At 32.3% G+C, this 21785-nt stretch overlaps 1 protein-coding gene across 1 annotated transcript in view; it reads right to left on the reverse strand.

Annotated features, from left to right (window-relative positions):
- The window catches only part of URI1 (URI1, prefoldin-like chaperone), a 69877-nt gene that overhangs the window by 23707 nt on the left and 24385 nt on the right, over positions 1 to 21785 (reverse strand). The window contains exons 2-4 of the mRNA XM_008587016.1: positions 16373 to 16407; positions 6129 to 6207; positions 5041 to 5176 (exon numbers count right to left, since the gene is read on the reverse strand). Of these exons, the coding sequence (XP_008585238.1) occupies positions 5041 to 5176; positions 6129 to 6207; positions 16373 to 16407 (250 nt within the window). The remainder of the gene's footprint in view (positions 1 to 5040; positions 5177 to 6128; positions 6208 to 16372; positions 16408 to 21785) is intronic.

Here is a 21785-nt window from a genome sequence, read left to right on the forward strand (position 1 = left end):
TGCGAACCGTTGCCGGACACGGAAAAAGACAAAAAAGACAAAAAAAAAAAAAAAAAAACCTACAGCAAACACCACACTTAACAGTAAAAGACTAAATGTTTTCCCCCAGAAGATCAGTTACCAAGCAAGAATGCCTACTCTTAACCATTCTATTCAATATTATACTGCAAGCCCTAGCCAGTGCCGCAAGGCAGGAAAAAGAAATAAAAGACATACATATTGGAAAGGAATAATAAATTGTTGTTACTAACAAAAGAAATGATTGTCTACATAGACTATCCTATGGAATCTACCCAAAAAATAAGTTCATAAAACAGAAAAATTAGTTTAGCAAGGTTGCAGGATACAATGTTAATTTTTTTAAAAAATCATATTTCTATATATTAGAACACTTGGAGACCAAAATTTTAAAATACCATCATGTACAATAGCTCCACAAAAAGTGAAATACTTAGATATAAATCTACAACACTGTATGATTTGCATGCTTAAAAACTGTAAGGTATTGATGAAAGAATTCAAAATCCTAGACATACCGTATTTACAGCTTGGAAGACTTAAGATAGTTTAAGATGGCAAATTCTCCCCCAAATTGATATATAGATTTAACACAATCCCAATCAAAATCCCACCAGAATTTCTTGTGGATACAAACGAGTTGTTTCTAAACTGTAAGGCAAAGGAATTTGAATAGCCAAAACATTTTTGAAAAGGAAGAAAAATTAAGAGGATTCATACTACCCAATTTTAAGAAACAATATAAAGCTACAGTCATGAAGACAGGGTGGTATCAGCAAAGGGACACATAGATCAAAGAAAGAGAATGACAGTCCAGAAACCGAACTACAGAAACATAGTCAATTCATTTCTTTTTTTTTTTTTACAATTTTTGTAAGATATAATTCACATGCCATACAATTCATCTACTTTAAATGTATGATTCAATGGTTTTCAGCATATTCACAGGGTTTTACAGCTATGATACTGCCCCTAAAATATCCCCAAACCCATAAGCAGTCACTCTCCACTCTCCCCCATACTTTCCCAGTCCTAAGCAACCACTAGTCTACTTTATAAACTTGCCTACTCTTATCCCCAAACCCATAAGCAGTCACTCTCCTCTCTCCCCCATACTTTCCCAGTCCTAAGCAACCACTAGTCTACTTTATAAACTTGCCTACTCTGAACATTTCATATAAACGGAACCATATAATATGTGGTCTTCTGTGACTGGCTTCCTTTACCTAGCATAATGTTTTCAACGTACATTTCTTTTTATTTGCCAAACGACATTCCACTGTATGGATATATGAAATTTTATTTATCCACTCATTAGTTGATAGACATTTGGGTTATTTCCACTTTGCGGCTATTACAAATAATGCTGCTATTAACATTCATATACAAGTTTTTGTGTAGATGTATGTTTTTATTTCACTTAGAAATACTACTAGCTAGGTGTGGAATTACTAGGTAACTCAATGCTTAACTTTTTGCTGGGTCATGAGGTAACTCAATGTTTAACTTTTTGAAAAATTCCAAACTATTTTCCAAAGTGGCAGCACCAATAATTTACTTTCCCACTAGCAATGTATGAGGGTTCCAATTTTTCCACATCCTTGCCAATATATGTTACTGTCTTTTCATTATAGCCATCTTATTGGGGCATCTCATGTGGTTTTGATTGTCAATTCATTTTTGACAAAAGTGCAAACTCAATTTAATGGAGCTAGTATTTTCAGCAAATAATGTTGGAAAAATTGGACATCCATATGCAAGAAAAATGAACCATGACCATAAGCCTCACACCTCATACAAAAATTAATTTAAAATAAATCACAGATCTAAGTGTAAAATGTTAAACTATAAAACTTTCAAAAAAACCCAGAAAATATTCAAGAACTGAGCTTAGACAACAAATTTTTAGATATGACACCAAACAAATGACTCATATTAGAAAAAAGTAATAAACTGGACTTCAATATTAAAAACTTTTGCCCTAGAAAGGCACTGTTAAGAGAATGAAAATACAAGATGCAAACTGGGAGAAAGTATTTGAAATCACACATTCAACAAAGGACTTGCATCTACAATATATAAAAAAAAAACTCTCAAAACAATAAGAAAACAGACAACCCAATTTTTAAAAAATGGGCAAGGAGCTGGCCAGTTAGCTCCTCTCAAAACTCAACAATAAGAAAACAGACAACCCAATTTTTAAAAAATGGGCAAGGAGCTGGCCAGTTAGCTCAGTTGGTTAGAACATGGTGCTGATAACACCAAGGTCCAGGGTTTGAAACCTGTACTGGCCAGCTGCCAAAACAGCAACAACAACAAATGGGCAAAAAACAAAAGTGGATACACAGATAACAAATAATCGCATGATCAATGCTCAACAATGTAAGTCATTAGGGAAATGCAAATCAAAACAACTATACACCTATTCAAATGACAATACCAAGTACCAATACTGACAAAACCAAGTACTCGTAAGTATGCAAAGTTATTATAACTCTCAAACTGCTGACAGAGATGTAAAATCCAACAGCCACTTTGGAAAACAGCTTGGTCGTTTCTTAAAAACTGGTGTATACTTACCATATGACCTAGCAATCCCACTTGTAGGTACTTAGAGACAGTAATGGAAATTTATGTTCACACAAAAACCTGTACACAAAGGTTTACAGCAGATCTTTCAAAATTGCCAAAAAACAGAAGCAACCCAAATGTTCTTCAACAAGTGAACAGAAAAATTATGGTACATGCATATAATGGAACACTACTCAGCAATAAAAAGGAATAAACTTTTGATATGTAGAACAACTTGGATGAGGCATTATAGTGAGTGAGAGAAGCCAGTCTCAAGAGAGGCTGTATGATTCCATCTATATGACATTCTAAAAAAGGCAAAATTAACAGTGATAGAGAACAAATCAGTGGTTGTCAAACCTCAGGGATAAAAGTAGGGTGTGACCACACAGGGGCAACATGAAGCAGTTTTTGGTGTGATCCTGCATCCTGATTATAGTATATTTTGTATTCTATTTGGTTTCCTGATTGTGGTGCTGGTTAAACAAATCAAAATGTGCTGTAACTCACAGAGCAGTAGCGGTATACCAAATAAAAAGTCAATTTCACTCTATGATAATTTAAAACTTGAAAAAAAATTTTTAAAGATGGTCATATTCTTATTAAATGGCAAAAAAACACAAGATATGAGCACAAAAAGTGGGAGCATTGAAGCTTGCCCTCTTCCTCTTAAAAATCATTATCCTATAAACTCATGGCCACCTCCTCTCAATCCACTGTTGTTGTTAAATCCACCTGTCCCTCTTCTGACACGCAATGATCTCCCTCAACCTTCCCCAATTAACCCAGTCAACAGTGAGGTACGTGACTGTATGTTTAACTTGTTACATTTCTTCTGTCTTAAAAAAATAAACTATCTTTTCTTTATAAATGTTAAGTACAATAATATACCTAAACATTTTCTTTAGTTATTATCATTATAAAACTGGGACTAGAACAACTTTTTAAAGTTCATTTGTCGTAATAGGTTCTCGGACAAATAAATATGTGCTTTGAATATATTAGATAAATATTGACCACAAAAGTCATCACATTTGGTCTCTTTCCAAAATCATATTTAACTTATTGGAAAGTAATTAACCAAAAAATGTTTCTCTACTCTAAAGCTCTATTTTATTGTATTAAAAGTATTCCACCATTAACATTTCAAGTCAAAACTGATTCTAAAAATTTCTCCACAGAAATAGTAAAATCAAAGTGAACAAACCTCAATAGGCTATGAGCTGATTTCTTATCAGCAGAGCTATCCCAGTTAATAAAAAAAGCCCTCCCCATTGAAAAAGGTCTTTAAGAAAGAATTACGCCCATTCTATTTTGTCTAATATTCATGACTTATTTTAATGTAGCGAAGCCAAAAGATTTATCATTGCCAAAAATTATATACAGGCCTAACAATAAGATCCTGATTAGTGTCACAAAAGATCAAAATATATATCAATTATAAACTTATAGGAGTTGATTTGCAATTAGAGTCTCCAAATATAGTTCCCAGAATTTTCACTGAGTAAATGAGTTCTCCAACTGGTACCCACTCATATATAAGTGATATAATTTCAGCTTTAGAAAACTCAGCTGTTTTCTATCTAGTATGACCTCATTTACACAGAAGAATTCTCATAAAATGTATTTTCAAACATACATTTAACTAGAAGGTTAAAAAGCAGGTGGGGTGATATTATACGATCAGTTTGAATATGCTATTATAGAACTAAGAACACAGATTAGAAATTAAATAAATAAACCTAATTTTAAATACAAGTAAGCTAGAACCCAAGCTAACCCATCCAAATGCAAAATGTGTGTGTGTGTGTGTGTGTGTGTGTGTGTGTAGAGTGGCACAAACCAACAAATAATATCATGAATAAACAAATCTAAAAAGTACCTTAAAAAAACTAGGCAGAGACTTCAAACCACTTTTAAAAAGTCTAAGGGTGCCATTTTAGGTAGCACGTTTCCATACCCGGTCTCTTCTATAAAATGAAAATATGACTTCTTCCAAACCATAAAGCATTCTTAGTGATTTGCTACTTTTGTAAACAGATATTTCTCCTAGTTCACTAAGCAAAAAGTAAATTACTTCTGTGTATTAAAGTTAATATTAAAAGGAAAAGTAAGTGTACAAAAGCAACTAAAGCAAACCAATTATAAAGTACAAATTGACCCTAATTCTTATGTCTTCCCAAATTCTATCCACAAAACCATGTAATGACATTTACATTCTATAATTTCTGAAAACATGCCAATGTGGGTGATATTTCCAACCCAGATGTTCTATTCTCCAGCTCATTTTCAAATGTTGGTTCTACTCAAACTACCTATGATTCAATAGAATCACAAATAGGCTGGACTAATTAATCATGGAAGATATTTTTGGTAACAGTTCATCAAGCTTGGCAATTTGTGAACTGATACATATATAAGAAAGAAACATCATTTATAATTGGTACTTACGTTCTTTCCGGTGTTCAACTAAACCTACAGCCTGCTTTGCTGAGCACTTTGCAAACCAGTTGTCCCCAAGTAAAACAGTGACTTCATTAGTATGGACAAGTTTTCCTGGCATGAAGGCAAAAGGGCCAAATGGTACCTATTATTTAAAAAAAAAAAAAAGGTAAAAAACTTAAAACACTAAAAAATACTTTTTTATGAAACAACATTAAAGTTTATACATTGAGAAAAATAAAATGTCAATTTCACAGAAATTTAACATCATACTAAAATTTCACTACGAAAATCTATAGAAAATTGCCTTAGGCTAATAAATCAATGTTAAAGCAGGAAAATAAATTTGCACCACATTTAGATACAGATCTTAAAGGTAGTAGTATTGTCCCAGAATGTTTATACATTTTGTTCGCTCATAAATCTAAATGAAAGCAAACTAGTAGGAAAATATTATCGAGAATATTTTTGATAAAGAAAACTGAAAATTATTTCTAATAAAATAACTATTTTTTGCAAAGCAGGAATTACCAAGCAAATAACTTTAATGGTTCCACCTAGCTACACTTACAATATATTTGGGGTAGAATATTCATGCAATGAATCATTCTAATCCAGGGCTCAGGAACAGATCGCTTTGTCAATATAAAGATCACTAAAACAAAAATTAGCAGTACCTTTTTATATAAAAATCAATGCTCTAGGGTTTAATTCTGTGAATTACAAAACCTTATGGCCTATTCCTGCTCTGGCTAACAGGAAATGACTAAGTGCCATATTTTTGTCATAATTACAGTTTTTTACGTAGTAAATTTGCATACCAAGTATGTCAAATTTTGTGCTAACATTTATGTCATGTGTCACCATAATGTGATAATTTTATATACACACAAAAAAGTAAATACCAACTATTACTACAATTAGTGTATTATAAAGTAAAACTTCCTTGATATGGTAGTTACCTATGACATAGTCCATATCAGCTTGGCAATCTGTGAACTGATACACATATAGCAAAGAAATACCATATTGTTTTACATAGTTAATATATTTATAAGAAACAACATATTACTTTAAAAGAAACACACCAAACATACCATGATATTATAAGACAACTTATCAGGCAAGGTACTGAGTCTTTCCTGAAGGGCATTATAGTCATTATCTACCTTCTTCCTGTTGACAAAAAACACCAAATACTAAATGAGTACACAAATTAACAATTCTTTCAGTATGCTATGTATCATAAGACAAGCTAATAGAAAACCTAACTTTAGCAATTTACAGATTAAAGGGTTTTTTTAAATTTTAAAACCCTGTTTTCACAAAGTTTAGCAATGGCATTATTTTACTATAAATTTATTAAAGAATTAAGACCTTCCAGGGACTTTGGCTTTTAGAAGAACACTCACATCTTGAGAATTTGTGTTTCCTAAGGTGGAAGATCATCTGGACTAAATAAAATGTGGAAATTAAGAGAGACAGGGAAGGAAGGCCTGATGTTTGGAAACAAACAGGGACTCAAGATGAAGGAAGAAGAGATTTAATAAAGATTCTGAGTGAATAAACACTGGCTGTGAAGTAGAAATCATGAACATGAAATCTGATCAGATGCTTTGGTCCTCATCAGAAAACTTTAGGCTGAAAAATGTGGTGTCATCAACTCTTCAATTATTCATACTAATGTGATTAAGGTGAGAGAGAATCAACTGGGGGTAGAAGATATTAGGTAGAGCTAACACAAAAAGCATTTCAATTTGTTTTGGAGTCTGTTTCATGTTATATTGAAACACAGCTACCAAATAAATTAACTTCAAACAACCAAAAGATGTAATTCTGTAGGATCAGAGATGGTTGTGTTTTCATGCTATGAGCCCTACTTAGTTCTCACACTTTCTAGAAATGAACCCCCTTAGGGTTCCCTGCTAGGACACAGGCTGCAGGCAAAATCAGAGCAATGAAATTTTTTGTAAGCAGAAGGGCGTTGTCAATTTTTAAAAATAATGGGGCCGAGCCCGTGGCACACTCGGGAGAGTGCGGGGCTGGGAGCGCAGCGATGCTCCCGCCGTGGGTTCAGATCCTATATAGGAATGGCCGGTGCGCTCACTGGCTGAGTGCAGTGTGGGCGACACCACACCAAGGGTTGCGATCCCCTTACCGGTCATGAAAATGACAAAAAAAAAAAATTTTTTTTTAAATAACAAAAACAGAAAATCACCAACAAATAATTTAAAAGAAAAAGTAGATACTGTCAAATTGAAATTAGGATAAACTGCAACACAGATAATCACTCTTGAGATAATAAAAATGACTGCACTATAAACATTAAGGAATTGGTTTCGGTTTAATTCCTTAGCTCCCCCTAAAGTAATAGTAGCATAACTGATAAAAATTATTTCACCTTGTCCTAAGATCCCAAGGAATTTCACAAATATATTGTTATTTATCCTACAAATATTCTTGTAATAAATGTCACTTAACATTTTTCTCTCTCAGAAGAGAAAGTAGTAGGAAGATGGAAAAACTACACATTGGAGAGAAACCATATCATCCTCTTCCTATATCAGGTCAGGTAAGCAATGAGTTTAACCTAGGTCTTTTCACCTGTATTCTTTCAAGCAAGCTTCTCATTTATTAGTATTCAAGTGATTTTTATAAACTTTCCCCCAAATTCCTTTTCTATAAATAAATATGTCTTTTATTCTATTTGTTTAAGGCAAAAATCATCGTTCTGGATTTTTGTATAAATAAAATGACAAGTAATTTCATGTACTGGGCTATGTACCAGAAAGAACACGGCTTTGAAGTCAAACCAAACCCAGATTAACCACTCAATTTACACAAATTAACCCTAGTCTTAGTATCTTCAATGATAATACTTTCCTATAGGTTCAAGAGAATTAAATATAAAAGGTTTAGCACCCTATCCAGCACTGAACATCTACTATGCTGTTTCCAATACCCCTTTTTCCATGAAGTATCAAAAAACACCAATTCTAAAAATTTGAAGAAAGACTATTACCCACTAAGATAAGATTCCACTATATTAAAGCCATTCAATTTAACACAAATAGAATTACTTACTGAAAGACATACAACTGAATGTAACCATTCAGGGGCATTGGAGATAGGATTGCAGTGAGTAATAAATGGGATAATGTCTATAAACGGCTGCTTTGGTACAGTGCCTATACACAGTAAACACTCATTATTAAATCTATGGAATACTAACAGTTTACTTATATGTTTCAGATAAGCAATTCTGCAAAAGCTCAAAAACTAAACATCAGCTTAGATATCTAAATGCTTCTATGACTGCTAAGAAGCTAACAAAAGTTAGCATTCAATATGTCTTATTTTGGTAACTTTACCTGGAAAGGGGGAATTTCTAACAAAACATCTCTTTCGTACATTAAAAGAACAAAAGGTTCACCATAGGTAATACCAGAGATCAATGTCAGTATTCCAAATCAAGTATATTCAGTTTTAAATTTATCATTAATTTTCTTGGAAAGGGGGAATTTCTAACAAAACATCTCTTTCGTACATTAAAAGAACAAAAGGTTCACCATAGGTAATACGAGAGATCAATGTCAGTATTCCAAATCAAGTATATTCAGTTTTAAATTTATCATTAATTTTCTCTAGAATAAAAATGTATACACACTGGAGAGCACTTCAAGATCAAAGTTGCTATTTCCAAATTTTGAATTATTTTCTAAAAACATAAAAAGAAAGGGAAAGATAATTTAAAATGCAACTCATGCAAAAATCATTTTTGAAGGGAGGCTAGTTGGAGTCAAGCAGTGTCTCGGGAAGAAATTATAGCTTGAGGAACTTTCTAAAGGCCGCATCAGTTAAAATGTCCAGGACTAAGTATTTGGTCAAAGAGTGATCTCCAAACAGTCCGTCTAATATTTAGGGCTTAAATAATCCCATTAAAGATCACAAAGCCTATGCAACAGAAAATACAAAAGTTATCCTAAGAACTAATTTAAGTGTTACAGAAGGTAAGTAGGTAACCTTTACATCAAAATTTGAACAATTTTTTTTCTATTTTATTACTTAGAAACAGAATTTTTGGACACTGTAGTCATATTAAAATATAGTAGTCAAAAGAGGTAATTGCTTAAAATAATTGTATCTCAAATAGAAAACAAACCCAAATATAGTTAGGATAAACACCTCTAAAGCCTACTTACTTATATACTGACCTGCTTGTTTGGCTTCACCATATTTGATCCTTATAGATTAGGTTTTGCCTTCAATTCTTAATCTAAAAATTTTATCCATAAATAAGATTTAATTTGCACCGCATATTCTCAGGCAATGTTCCTTACAGAAAACAAAAAACTAAAGCATCGGAAAAAGACATGTAAGAAACTTTCACAGCCTTCTTTTGAATCTTGCTATTCATATGCTACATATATGTCTTCTGAGAAGCACCTTTTGTTTTAGGAAGCAGCAGCGATGAAGGACATAGCACAACTATAAATTAGCCTTAACCTTAAAGGATTAAGATCAAGACTGATTCCACGAGAAAGACATTATTTTCATAAAATTTTAAAAAATATGAGAGCAAGTTAAATGGTATACTCAAGTTTTTAGGAGTGAAGTATACTTACGTCCACATATGGATTAATGGATTAAGGTATGGATAGATACATGTTCAAGGTTCACCTATACAATTCTTTCAACTTTTCTATATGTTCAGAGATTTTTCATAATAGAACATTGGTAAAGGGATAGGGGAATATGAAAGGGACTCCACATTTTTAATCCTTCTCTTAAATGCAACTGACAAAAAAAAATCTTTGTAAGAAAAAAATAAGTTCCATATCCCTTGTTTGTGGCAAGAGATAAAGACTCTAATCTCTAGCTTTAAGTTACAAAAAAGGGAGCTAAAACTTAAATCACTTATTGAAACAATAAGATTTTGCCAATTTCACTTTAAAATAGAAACTGTGAATAGGCAGAAAATGCTAACACTAAACCAGGTTTTGGGGTTTTTTTTAAGAAAAAAATCTATCATTCTCTTTCCTTTTACTTAACATCCTAAATAAAAAAGCAGAAAATAGCTTGAGATGTTTAAAAGTAAAAAAAAAGAAAAAGGGCTTTATATTAGTGTGAATATCTGTGTTAATCTGAAGCAAAGAATTAATTTTTTAACTTAAAAAATGATAAAACCCAAAGATTCTGGAACAGATAAGAGTTAATACATGACCTTTTATTAGGAAGTATTTTCCTTTTAGAAAAGATGTGATGAGTTTATAACTGACTTAAGCTTTGTACGTTTATTTAAGCTTCTACTTAAATCTCATCATAATCCATAGGTTTTGCCACTTCAATTTAGATTGTCTATACTTTATTTCTAAACCATATTTTTGAAAAAGGTAAACTTTTTGTGTGTTATCTTAGTGAGTTATAACCCTTTTAGGTCGCTGATCCCTATGAGAAACTGAGAAAAATTATAGACTCTTTCCTGAGAAAAAGGACCCATATTTTGTATATAGTTCCAACAGAAGCCCATTCATTTAATTCTCCAGGTTAAAGTTTCTGTCAAAAGGTTTTATAACAGTGAAAAATAACAATCCTGGTTTTAGACCCACCAAATATTTAAAATTCTTAAAGTTATCTTTAACTCAATTGACTTAAAAATAAATAAAAAGAAAAATGAGAAGACCTTCACCAATTTGGACATAAGTTCAATATGAATTAGTACATAGCAAATTATAGGCATGCCTCAATTTTTATAGCCTACATATTCCTAAGTCATACACTGATACCCACCCCTATCTGTCTTTAGTATATTAGAGTGTGGACTTTCACATCTCAAAACAAGAACAAGCACTCAGGATTATCACTGAGTGATCCACGTCTCAGCCACATACTGCTGTTGTTTTCATATTTATACCTTCATCCTTTTACAGTACTCTTCTGTGCTTGAAGTTTCATTGCATGTTGCTCTTATTTAAAAAAAAAAAAAGAGGAAAAGGAAAAACTCAAAGTGCAAAGTGTAGTTTTTAAACCTAATACAGTTGAGACAAAGATGAAAAATCATGAGGTTATGTCAAAAGCAACAAATCCTTAGCCTCAATCAGATTTCACTGGACTTAAGTTGATCATGGGAAATTGTGAGCCATACAAAGTACATGGACACTGGAAATACATCATCATCATCAAAGACTACATTCTAAATGATGAGTTATAATTAGGAAAAAAAAATTTTTAATTCCCCCATAACATAAATAACAAATGTCAGTATTTGTTTTAGAATCCCTCTCAAACCTCATATACTGAAGCGTTTCGAATTTTTATGTCTAAATTTAAAGCTATGCTTTCCAAAACTAAATACTTGAACAAAATAAAATAGCTCTGTCTATATTTCCATTTAAATCTACTTCATTTAATTTCTTAGATATATTTACTGCTTAAAATCCTTTTAAGATGATTTAAAGCAAGATAATAAATTTTCTACAACTCATATGCATACAATTTACTATTATACAAATAATGCCTAACATACATATGGTTTGTATGTGCCAGGCACTGCATGCACTATTTCATTTAACTCCCACAACACAAAGTAATGAGACTTCTTTTTTCTTGTAGGACACATTCAATAGAAGTCATCTGTAGTGCATTAAAAATGACCATAAATTCTTTGTCGCACCTCCTATCGACAGGTAGAGGTTATTTCCCCACTTTTGAATCTAGGCTGGCTTTGTAAGTTCCTCTGAACAACATAATGTGGACTTGCAGCTTCCATTCTTGGTGCCCTGAGATCACCATTTAAAGTAAGGTGGATAAACGAGCACATGGAGAGAGAGGCTCAGCTAACAGCCAGTACTAGCCACCAGATTTATGAGTAAGGCCATTCTGGACAACCCAGCTGATCCAGCCAAATGGCTGCAACCAGACAAGACACAGGTGAGCCCAGATCAACATGCACCCCCCAAAAAATCATTCACAAGTAACTGGCGGTTGTTTTAAGCAACTAAGTTTAGGAGTAATTTTACTAAAGACCAATAAAATAATGAACGTATCATCTTAGCAAGGATGTATTTTGAGATGCAATGCTGTACTCTCAGTGATGTGGCAATTATTTATTTCAAAAAAAAATTAGTATCAAATCTTATTTGGTAACCCTAAAAAAGTTAGTCATTTGGCACACAATGAAATGTGTGGGAATGAAGTAAAGAATAAGAGTTAACTAATGGTTGAGAACAATCTCCAAGGTGTAATATTAAATGAACAGAGTATGGTCTGATTTCATTTTTGTCCAAAAAGATGGGAGCAGAGTATATATAAAGATGTGGATGAATGCACACCCACACACACAATCCTAACTCATGCAAACTATTTCTAAAAAGATTTATGAGAAATTGGCAAAACAGTTACTTCCAGACAACAGAACTGAAAACTGGGGAACAAACTATACATCATTTAGTTTTTGGGTACACCCTTTTGCACCTCTTACAAAACATTTTGAAACATAGAAATGTATTTCTTAACTAAATTTTTTTTAATGTAAATCTTAAAAAGTTAATGTAGAGTCTTTTTTTTAAATCTCTTAAAGATATATACTGAAATATTTCAAGATGGAATAATATGTTTAGATTCATTCATTTCAAAATAACTGGAGGTAGGGGTAGATAGTAGGATAGGATATTAAAATGAAACAGTTTAGATAAAACCATGAGTTCATAATTATTAAGTTGACTTATGGGTACATGAGGGTTCACTGTACTGCTCTGTCACCTTTTGTTTGAAACCCTGCATAACAAAAAGCTATTTAAAAATATTAATGTAAAGCTGTAACAATAACGCTTAGAAAGCCAAGTCTCCATCGTAATAGATGATAATGGCATGAATACAAAATATTCACAAAGCATTGGGCTTTTTTGTTTGTTTTTTTCTTTATTCACCTGCCAATTAAAATTTTCAAAAAAGATGTATGAACTCTATTAATAGTTATTGACTGCCAGACTGGGTGTTCTACAGACATCAGCTCATTTGATCTGCACTACAACCCTATGAGTTAAATAAAATCATCACTTTACAAGAAAACTGGGAATCCTAATTAGCATAATTGCCCAAGGTCACAAAGTTAGTAAATGACAGTATTCAAATGTAGATCTGTGACACAAAATTCCATGCTCTTTAAGGAAAAATTAAAAAGATAAAAAATTACAAATAATCCATAAACAAAATAATCAGCCCCTAGTGGAGCAAACAGTGGGAAGCATCCCTACATTTTAATGAGAAAATAGTGTGTGGATTTTACCATACCTTGTTTCCATAGGTAAGAAAAAGGATTTTAAGGGGAAAAAAATTCACTCAAAAATTTTTTAAAATCCTCACTAAATTGAAAACTACTATTCGCTCTAAAACAGTGTTGCACAAATTCTCACCTATTAGGGTCAAACATTTCCTTTGTGTCTATTAATAACTATCAAATACTATAAATGTCTTAGTTCACCAAAGTTCTGGGATTTGAATTTTCTGGAAGAGATTTTTTGATGCAAGTTCTTTGGTCCCAGACCATTTTTATTCCTACTTTTCTACAAATATTTTTACTTCCTGTCCTACATTCGAAAAAAAAATAAAAATTCAGATTATTTCTCAAGCCTAGAATATACATTGCTTATCCCTTAAATAAAAGAACCCATTAGAATTGCACATGTATTTTTTAAATCATATACTTTGTTCTTATTATATTGGTATGGACCCATAAAGAAAGGGATAAAAATTCAGATTATTTCTCAAGCCTAGAATATACATTGCTTATCCCTTAAATAAAAGAACCCATTAGAATTGCACAAACAAGCATAAACATCATTAGCATAAGAATGTATTTTTTAAATCATATACTTTGTTCTTATTATATTGGTATGGACCCATAAAGAAAGGGAACTTAGCTACATAAATTGTATTTTAGACTAGTCTCACACCAAGAGGTAAAGAAAAATTAAAAGCACATGCTTTTAAAAGTAGTATGTAAGACACCCTTAAGAATGGTTCCAGCCTCTGAACTCTGTACATGCTTCATATACTGCAACCCGTAAAAAATTACTGTGATTTCCCTGCTTACTGTCTGACTATGAATTTTTCCACAGCAGGGTCTTTCAATTCCAAACAGCAGCATAATACTGGCATATGGTAGAAACTCAATCATTGTTTGAGGAATTAAGAAAATGTAAAAATATAATTCCACTATGCTCCCAAATAGCAATTTCCTGGCTTTCAGAGGAATGGAGACACTTTGGTTTCAATTTTTGAATATAATAAATTGATGAGTTCAATGGCCATTTAGATTCTAGCAATATCACGATATCATGTATATATCCTCATTAAAAAGCAAATAGAAAAGTCTGTTTCCTGAGCCATATCAGAAATGATTCAGAGGAAAAAAACAAGTTTTAACATGAAAAAAATAATATTGACGTTCTAATGTGTAGATAATTACATACATTAGATAATTATAAATCATATTACTTTAAGATATGTATAGGAAAATATGCTAAGCTTCTGTAGTTGGAGGGCTTCAGAAATTTGGAAAGTGGAATTGAGGGTTGTGTGAACCTGCCCTGAAGTAAAAAATGGCACATTATGTCTGTCATTGCTCACCAGACTTGTGCACAATTAGTACTTATAAACTAAAATGCTATATACAACAAAAAACTATATATTTGGTCTTCACTTATTCAGACATTTACTCGAGTCTATTTTGTTCGAAACACAACAGGAGGAGTTGTGGTGATTCCCCTTATCCTTAAAGAACTCCCTAATAGGGAAAGATCTTATAAAATGAACCAAAAGCAAGTTGTTATTTACACATTTGTGTAAACTAGTATCTGTTATGAGTGAATACAACATTTTCTAATATCCTGAAGTCCCTACCAAAACCAATAGACAGAACTCCACAGTAATAAAACTTCCACAGGGAACTATTTGTAAAATAGACCACTTTGGCCAAATTTGCAGGCGGGGGAAACTCTTTGGCAAAGGACTTGCATTTCAAGTTTTAACCTGAACTGAATATATAATGAAAAGAAAATGGTCCATGGAAATGTTGACAGATTTACACCAACAGTGGATGCAACTACAACGATACAGTAATTGAAAATTAATAAAGTTCTGAATTTCATGTATAAAGTGGATATTATTAGTTTTAGATTATTTCCTGCAAGCCAATAGTCAAAATTTAATAAGATGATGTGTCCCGATTGCACCGATTTTCACTCTTATCCACTGCTTGCAGCCTATGTGCATTTAAACCAAAAAACATTTGATATATACTAACTATAAATTATTTCCTTGGAGATCTCTCAGGCATGAAGAAAAAGCCTCTTAAAATAAATTTAAAATATTATATGCTTGATGGTGTATAACGGAAGGTTTAATCTCACCACTAAAGGGGCAGTTACCATGATTTTGCAATAACGCTGCAGACAATAATCAAGACAGCTCCTGTTGTTCTCTCAGTAAAATCTTCGTAAACACAGCATGGATATATTGTAATTTGATATCTCTAAGATCAACAACTATACCTCATGACAACTCACAATATAAGATTTTATTCACCATTAAATTGAGTGTTTTTCTCAGAAGCCATAGGAAAGTATGTTATTTACCAAGTATTGTCCTATTAACTATAGATTAGTACAATAAAACAGATATGCTTTCTTCCTCTCTAAAAAAAGTGCAGCCCATAAAGCAGGCTCTGGAATGTAGGAAATTAGATTTTGCAAACTTTGGGAAATATATCTGTGCCCTATTTTCATCATTATTTTAAAACAACTGATTCTAATTATTTTTCTACTACAAATATAAGAAATATTCCAAAAATAGAGCTCTCAATGATTAATTAGGTTCAAAAATGTCTCAGTCTCTACTTCATAATAATATTTTTCTGACTTAAAAAAAAAAAAGGACAAGAAAGGCAATTAGAATAAACACAAATGGTGACACAACTTCAGGAAATCAGGGACTATGTAATTCAGAAAAGGGTGAAAGACAATATAAATTAGTGTCAACGGCATTCAAAATGGAGATTACTAAAAGAATTCAATTACTGGTCACAAAAAACAAACAAAAAAAACAACAAACAGTACACACACTATTTAAATACAAATAGATGAAACCCATCAGTATTTCAGAAGTATAATAAAAACATCTTTCACTCACCAATGCTGGATTTTCTCTTGACAGTTAGTGACCACCTGTCATGAAAACAGATAACTACTCATGAAAAAACAGGGCTATGCACACTATTTAAATACAAATAGATGAAACCCATCAGTATTTCAGAAGTACAATAAAAACATCTTTCACTCACCAATGCTGGATTTTCTCTTGGCAGTTAGTGACCACCTGTCATGAAAACAGATAACTACTCATGAAAAAACAGGGCTATGCACAGAGCTACAAAATCAGTGTATCAGAAAACTAGAACAGTAGCTTTACAGATTTAATAGCATCTCAGTATACATTTTTATTTGTCAACTGCACAGAGATGTGAATGTTAGTTTTTAAGCAGCACACTTTATCATAACCCCCTAATGCAGGCTGATAACTGCAGAACAAATTACAGCTTTCCGATTCATACTATGGTACAAAACCCACTTCATAACTATTAAGTGACATATGATATAAGATAGCTAGTATTTTGTACAATCTACAAACCTGTTTTCAACATTACATATTTTGTAGTATACGCAAAATGTTATAAATAACAAGAAACCAATGTAATATCTATGTTTCATCAGTTAAAAAAAATGACAGTAGTGAAAATATTTTATTTTGTCAGTATATCTCCAAATGTTTTCACCTGTAATTTTTATTCTGACGCATTAAAAATGAGTTCAGTGATATTTTCCTACTACATTTTCAAGAAGAAATACTTGGGATAGAGAGATGCTCTGAACAGCCCATTTGTTCCCCAATGAATTGTTATAAAATTTTAAGCACATCATACATAGCCAGTTTAGACTATGTTTATAATACTAAAACAATGAAATTAAGCACAAAAGTTATTTGTTTTCCTTACACATATTTCAGTAGATTCTCAAAATGCTCAGAAACCAAATAAGAACACTAATCAATAAAAAAAAAAAATGCAACTAAAAAATAACATTATTTGTAATGGCAATTTTTAAATTAACACTATTTTCAAACATTACTAATCATCTATTTTTAAATTCACCATTAATAAAAATTTTAAACAGTAATCTAGAAAACCATAGCACCACTTTAGAGACAGAGAAACTAAGGAATAACACCCAAAATTATTAATACAAAACCATGTGAAAAAGACAGCAGTATTATCTGGTTTGCAGCAACACACAGCTCTAGTTCACGATCCTAAATGCTAACATTGTCTCGTCTCTCGTATTTGCTCAATGTTGTACCCAAAAGTCACATAATTTTTTTTTAGACCTGTCACTAAATTTCTCTATTATAACATTTAATTCCTGAAATAAATGTCCTCCTTTGGGACATTTTAAATACTAAGGCAGCAATCCTGCGCCAAAATACATGCTGTAATCAGATACTGAACCATACTACACATTAACTCAGCATAAAAGTCCATTTTAGAATGAAGATCTCTCAGTAAGTATCAATCACATAGCAACACTTAATAACAGTGGTAATATATAATAGAGTACTGACTTTACATCTGGAAGAGCCAAGCTAAAACTACATCAATCCACTTCACTGTTTCTGATTTGGCAGTAATTATAAAATAGACAAATAGAATTAAATGTAAATTAAAAGAGAAAAAAATCTTCATGAAATCCTTTTTTATAAAGTTCTTATTTAACAACCCCATTAAAAGATGAGACCCAAAAACAGTCAGGATGTTTTCCAATCCCAATGCATGTGTTTCCAAGCATGAAGTGAGCCAAAAGCACAAAAAGAAAAGCCCTGCAAACCATAAGAGCAGAATGTTCATTAACCTCTACATGATAATCCTTTAGTAGCGAAAGAAAAGAAAAGAAAAATTAGTAAATTTCTATACTTAGGTGCCAAGGAAAATTTTAGAAGGGAGAAAAATCATGAACTTCAAAGATGAATGTACCTGGGTTAAAAAAAAAAACTCTTATTTGTCTGTGAAGTTAAATAACTCCAAATGAATTCATTTCTCCTGNAAAAAAATGACAGTAGTGAAAATATTTTATTTTGTCAGTATATCTCCAAATGTTTTCACCTGTAATTTTTATTCTGACGCATTAAAAATGAGTTCAGTGATATTTTCCTACTACATTTTCAAGAAGAAATACTTGGGATAGAGAGATGCTCTGAACAGCCCATTTGTTCCCCAATGAATTGTTATAAAATTTTAAGCACATCATACATAGCCAGTTTAGACTATGTTTATAATACTAAAACAATGAAATTAAGCACAAAAGTTATTTGTTTTCCTTACACATATTTCAGTAGATTCTCAAAATGCTCAGAAACCAAATAAGAACACTAATCAATAAAAAAAAAAATGCAACTAAAAAATAACATTATTTGTAATGGCAATTTTTAAATTAACACTATTTTCAAACATTACTAATCATCTATTTTTAAATTCACCATTAATAAAAATTTTAAACAGTAATCTAGAAAACCATAGCACCACTTTAGAGACAGAGAAACTAAGGAATAACACCCAAAATTATTAATACAAAACCATGTGAAAAAGACAGCAGTATTATCTGGTTTGCAGCAACACACAGCTCTAGTTCACGATCCTAAATGCTAACATTGTCTCGTCTCTCGTATTTGCTCAATGTTGTACCCAAAAGTCACATAATTTTTTTTTAGACCTGTCACTAAATTTCTCTATTATAACATTTAATTCCTGAAATAAATGTCCTCCTTTGGGACATTTTAAATACTAAGGCAGCAATCCTGCGCCAAAATACATGCTGTAATCAGATACTGAACCATACTACACATTAACTCAGCATAAAAGTCCATTTTAGAATGAAGATCTCTCAGTAAGTATCAATCACATAGCAACACTTAATAACAGTGGTAATATATAATAGAGTACTGACTTTACATCTGGAAGAGCCAAGCTAAAACTACATCAATCCACTTCACTGTTTCTGATTTGGCAGTAATTATAAAATAGACAAATAGAATTAAATGTAAATTAAAAGAGAAAAAAATCTTCATGAAATCCTTTTTTATAAAGTTCTTATTTAACAACCCCATTAAAAGATGAGACCCAAAAACAGTCAGGATGTTTTCCAATCCCAATGCATGTGTTTCCAAGCATGAAGTGAGCCAAAAGCACAAAAAGAAAAGCCCTGCAAACCATAAGAGCAGAATGTTCATTAACCTCTACATGATAATCCTTTAGTAGCTGCATATTAACTAGTTACATATTCATAATCATTTACATTATTTAAAGGACCTTCGATGAAATTTTCTAGGCTATATCCATTAGTGACAGTGTTAAAGGTTATAGAAGATAGTCTACTTAACGTTTCCAGGAAGTCTTTTTAATTAGTAAATATGTAAATTTGGCACATATGATTTTTATGTTTAAAAAACAAGTCACTGATAGAATGACACATTCTTGCCATCACCCCCCCCAAGTCTACCCTCTACTTTGTTCTAACCATACTTTCTCCCACTCCCCAGCCCTTTTTCCTTCCTCAAACAGTCTCCCTAGAAACAGATATTCAAGGATAGACCAACAACAAAAATCCCATTTCATAATTTACAAGAGAAATTTTCACTACCAAAATACTGCCTTACATTTAAAGCTACATATAGCATTTAAAACATCAGACACTTTAGTTAGGCACTATCCAAATGTAGGCTAGAGAAGTGATATTTTGGAAATCTTAAGAAATAAGGGGAAAGGTAAAACAGGCAGATATGAAAATACATGGAATAGCCTTCTGATGGTATGTCTACTGTCATCTTTGTTTATATGACTTATGGTCCACCTACGTTCAAAAACATTTTAGCCCAAGCAGTTGTATTTATATTGAGAAGTCTTTTTAGTTTTCTTCTCTTTTACAGCAAGTTATTCAAAATGAAAAATTAGGGGGCCGGCCCGTGGCTCACTCGGGAGAGTGTGGTGCTGATAACACCAAGGCCACGGGTTCGGATCCCATATAGGGATGGCCGGTTAGCTCACTGGGTGAGCGTGGTGCTGACAACACCAAGTCAAGGGTTAAGATGCCCTTACCGGTCATCTTTTAAAAAAAAAAGAAAGAAAAGAAAAGAAAAATTAGTAAATTTCTATACTTAGGTGCCAAGGAAAATTTTAGAAGGGAGAAAAATCATGTACTTCAAAGATGAATGTACCTGGGTTAAAAAAAAAACTCTTATTTGTCTGTGAAGTTAAATAACTCCAAATGAATTCATTTCTCCTGAAAGGGGACTCACATTAATGCCTTTATGTATTCAGTAAAGTGACCATAAGGTCGTGAGCCTGGTTCTACAAGCACTCAAAAAACAAAGCAAAGGGCCGGCCCATGGCTCACTTGGGAAAGTGTGATGCTGATAACACCAAGGCCACGGGTTCAGATCCCTATATAGGGATGACCGGTTAGTTCACTTGGGAGAACGTGGTGCTGAAAACACCAAGTCAAGGGTTAAGATCCACTTAAACCATCTTTAAAAAAAATAAAATAAACAAAAACATTTCATTATTTTGTTGTCCTCTACAAAAGTAAAATAACTATGTAGGAACAAGAGTTGTTTTGTTTTGTTTTTAAGATAAATCTGCCAAAATATACAAATAGTACTCCTAAAGAAAAAAATCTTACTATATCATTTTTATTAAAAAGAATTGGTTACTAGGCTTCAACTATTAAAATAATTGACCTAGTAAATTCTTTAATATAATGACCACACTTGTAGTAAAGAATTTATAAATAAAATATGTACATGTGTAGTGCAGTAGTACAGCAATAAGTTCGCAGTAAAGAAAAGGAACTATCAGACTATTTACCACTTTTTAAGATACAGTCTTTCATCGAGAGTCTTTACCAACAATCCAGTAACTATAAAACCACGTGGTATACTTTCTTTACAACTCAAAACTGTCCTTAACCTAAGAGTAATAAGAGTGGTATATGCCAAGACTTCATATGATGAAAATCAAGCTGCAAACAGGTAAGGTTTAATGAGGCAGGTTTTAACCTCCTTTTAAGGAGAGGAGGAAATCTTTGTTCTAGGACTTACCCAATATTATACAATTTACCCAATATTATACAACTGTCCAAGAACTGGTAAAGTGACCTGATCAGTTTCAAAACCACGACTATCTAACCAGGTCTATATAATCCCAAAGCCCATACTCCCTGTATTGGACTGCTTTAACCATCATGCGACTTATTGGATAACAAAAGAAAAGCAGCCATTTACCTCTGCAGTTTTTCTTTCTTAAAAAAAATTAACTGCTGCTGCGATTTCTCCTCCACTTCCTCCTCAATCCCATACTCTCATCAAAATAAGACCTTCCCAATAATGCCAATAAAAGCAAATAAGCTTTTATTTGCTTTAACTGAATTCACTAATATAAATCCTTATTTCTTTCAATGCCTCAAACAGCTCCTGGCCCTTTCAGATCAAACTAAGTATAAACAACAAATTTCCCAAGCACCATTTACTAGTATGTACTCTGTGTGTGTGTGTGTGTGTGTGTGTGTGTGCATGGGAGAGCACGGGGAGGTAATGGGCTAACCTCATAATTACTACCACATCTCATCATATTTGTAAGACACTTATAACAA

This window comes from Galeopterus variegatus, unplaced genomic scaffold (genome assembly GCF_000696425.1).
Source record: "Galeopterus variegatus unplaced genomic scaffold, G_variegatus-3.0.2 Scaffold4217, whole genome shotgun sequence".
Classification (NCBI taxonomy): Eukaryota; Metazoa; Chordata; class Mammalia; order Dermoptera; family Cynocephalidae; genus Galeopterus; species Galeopterus variegatus.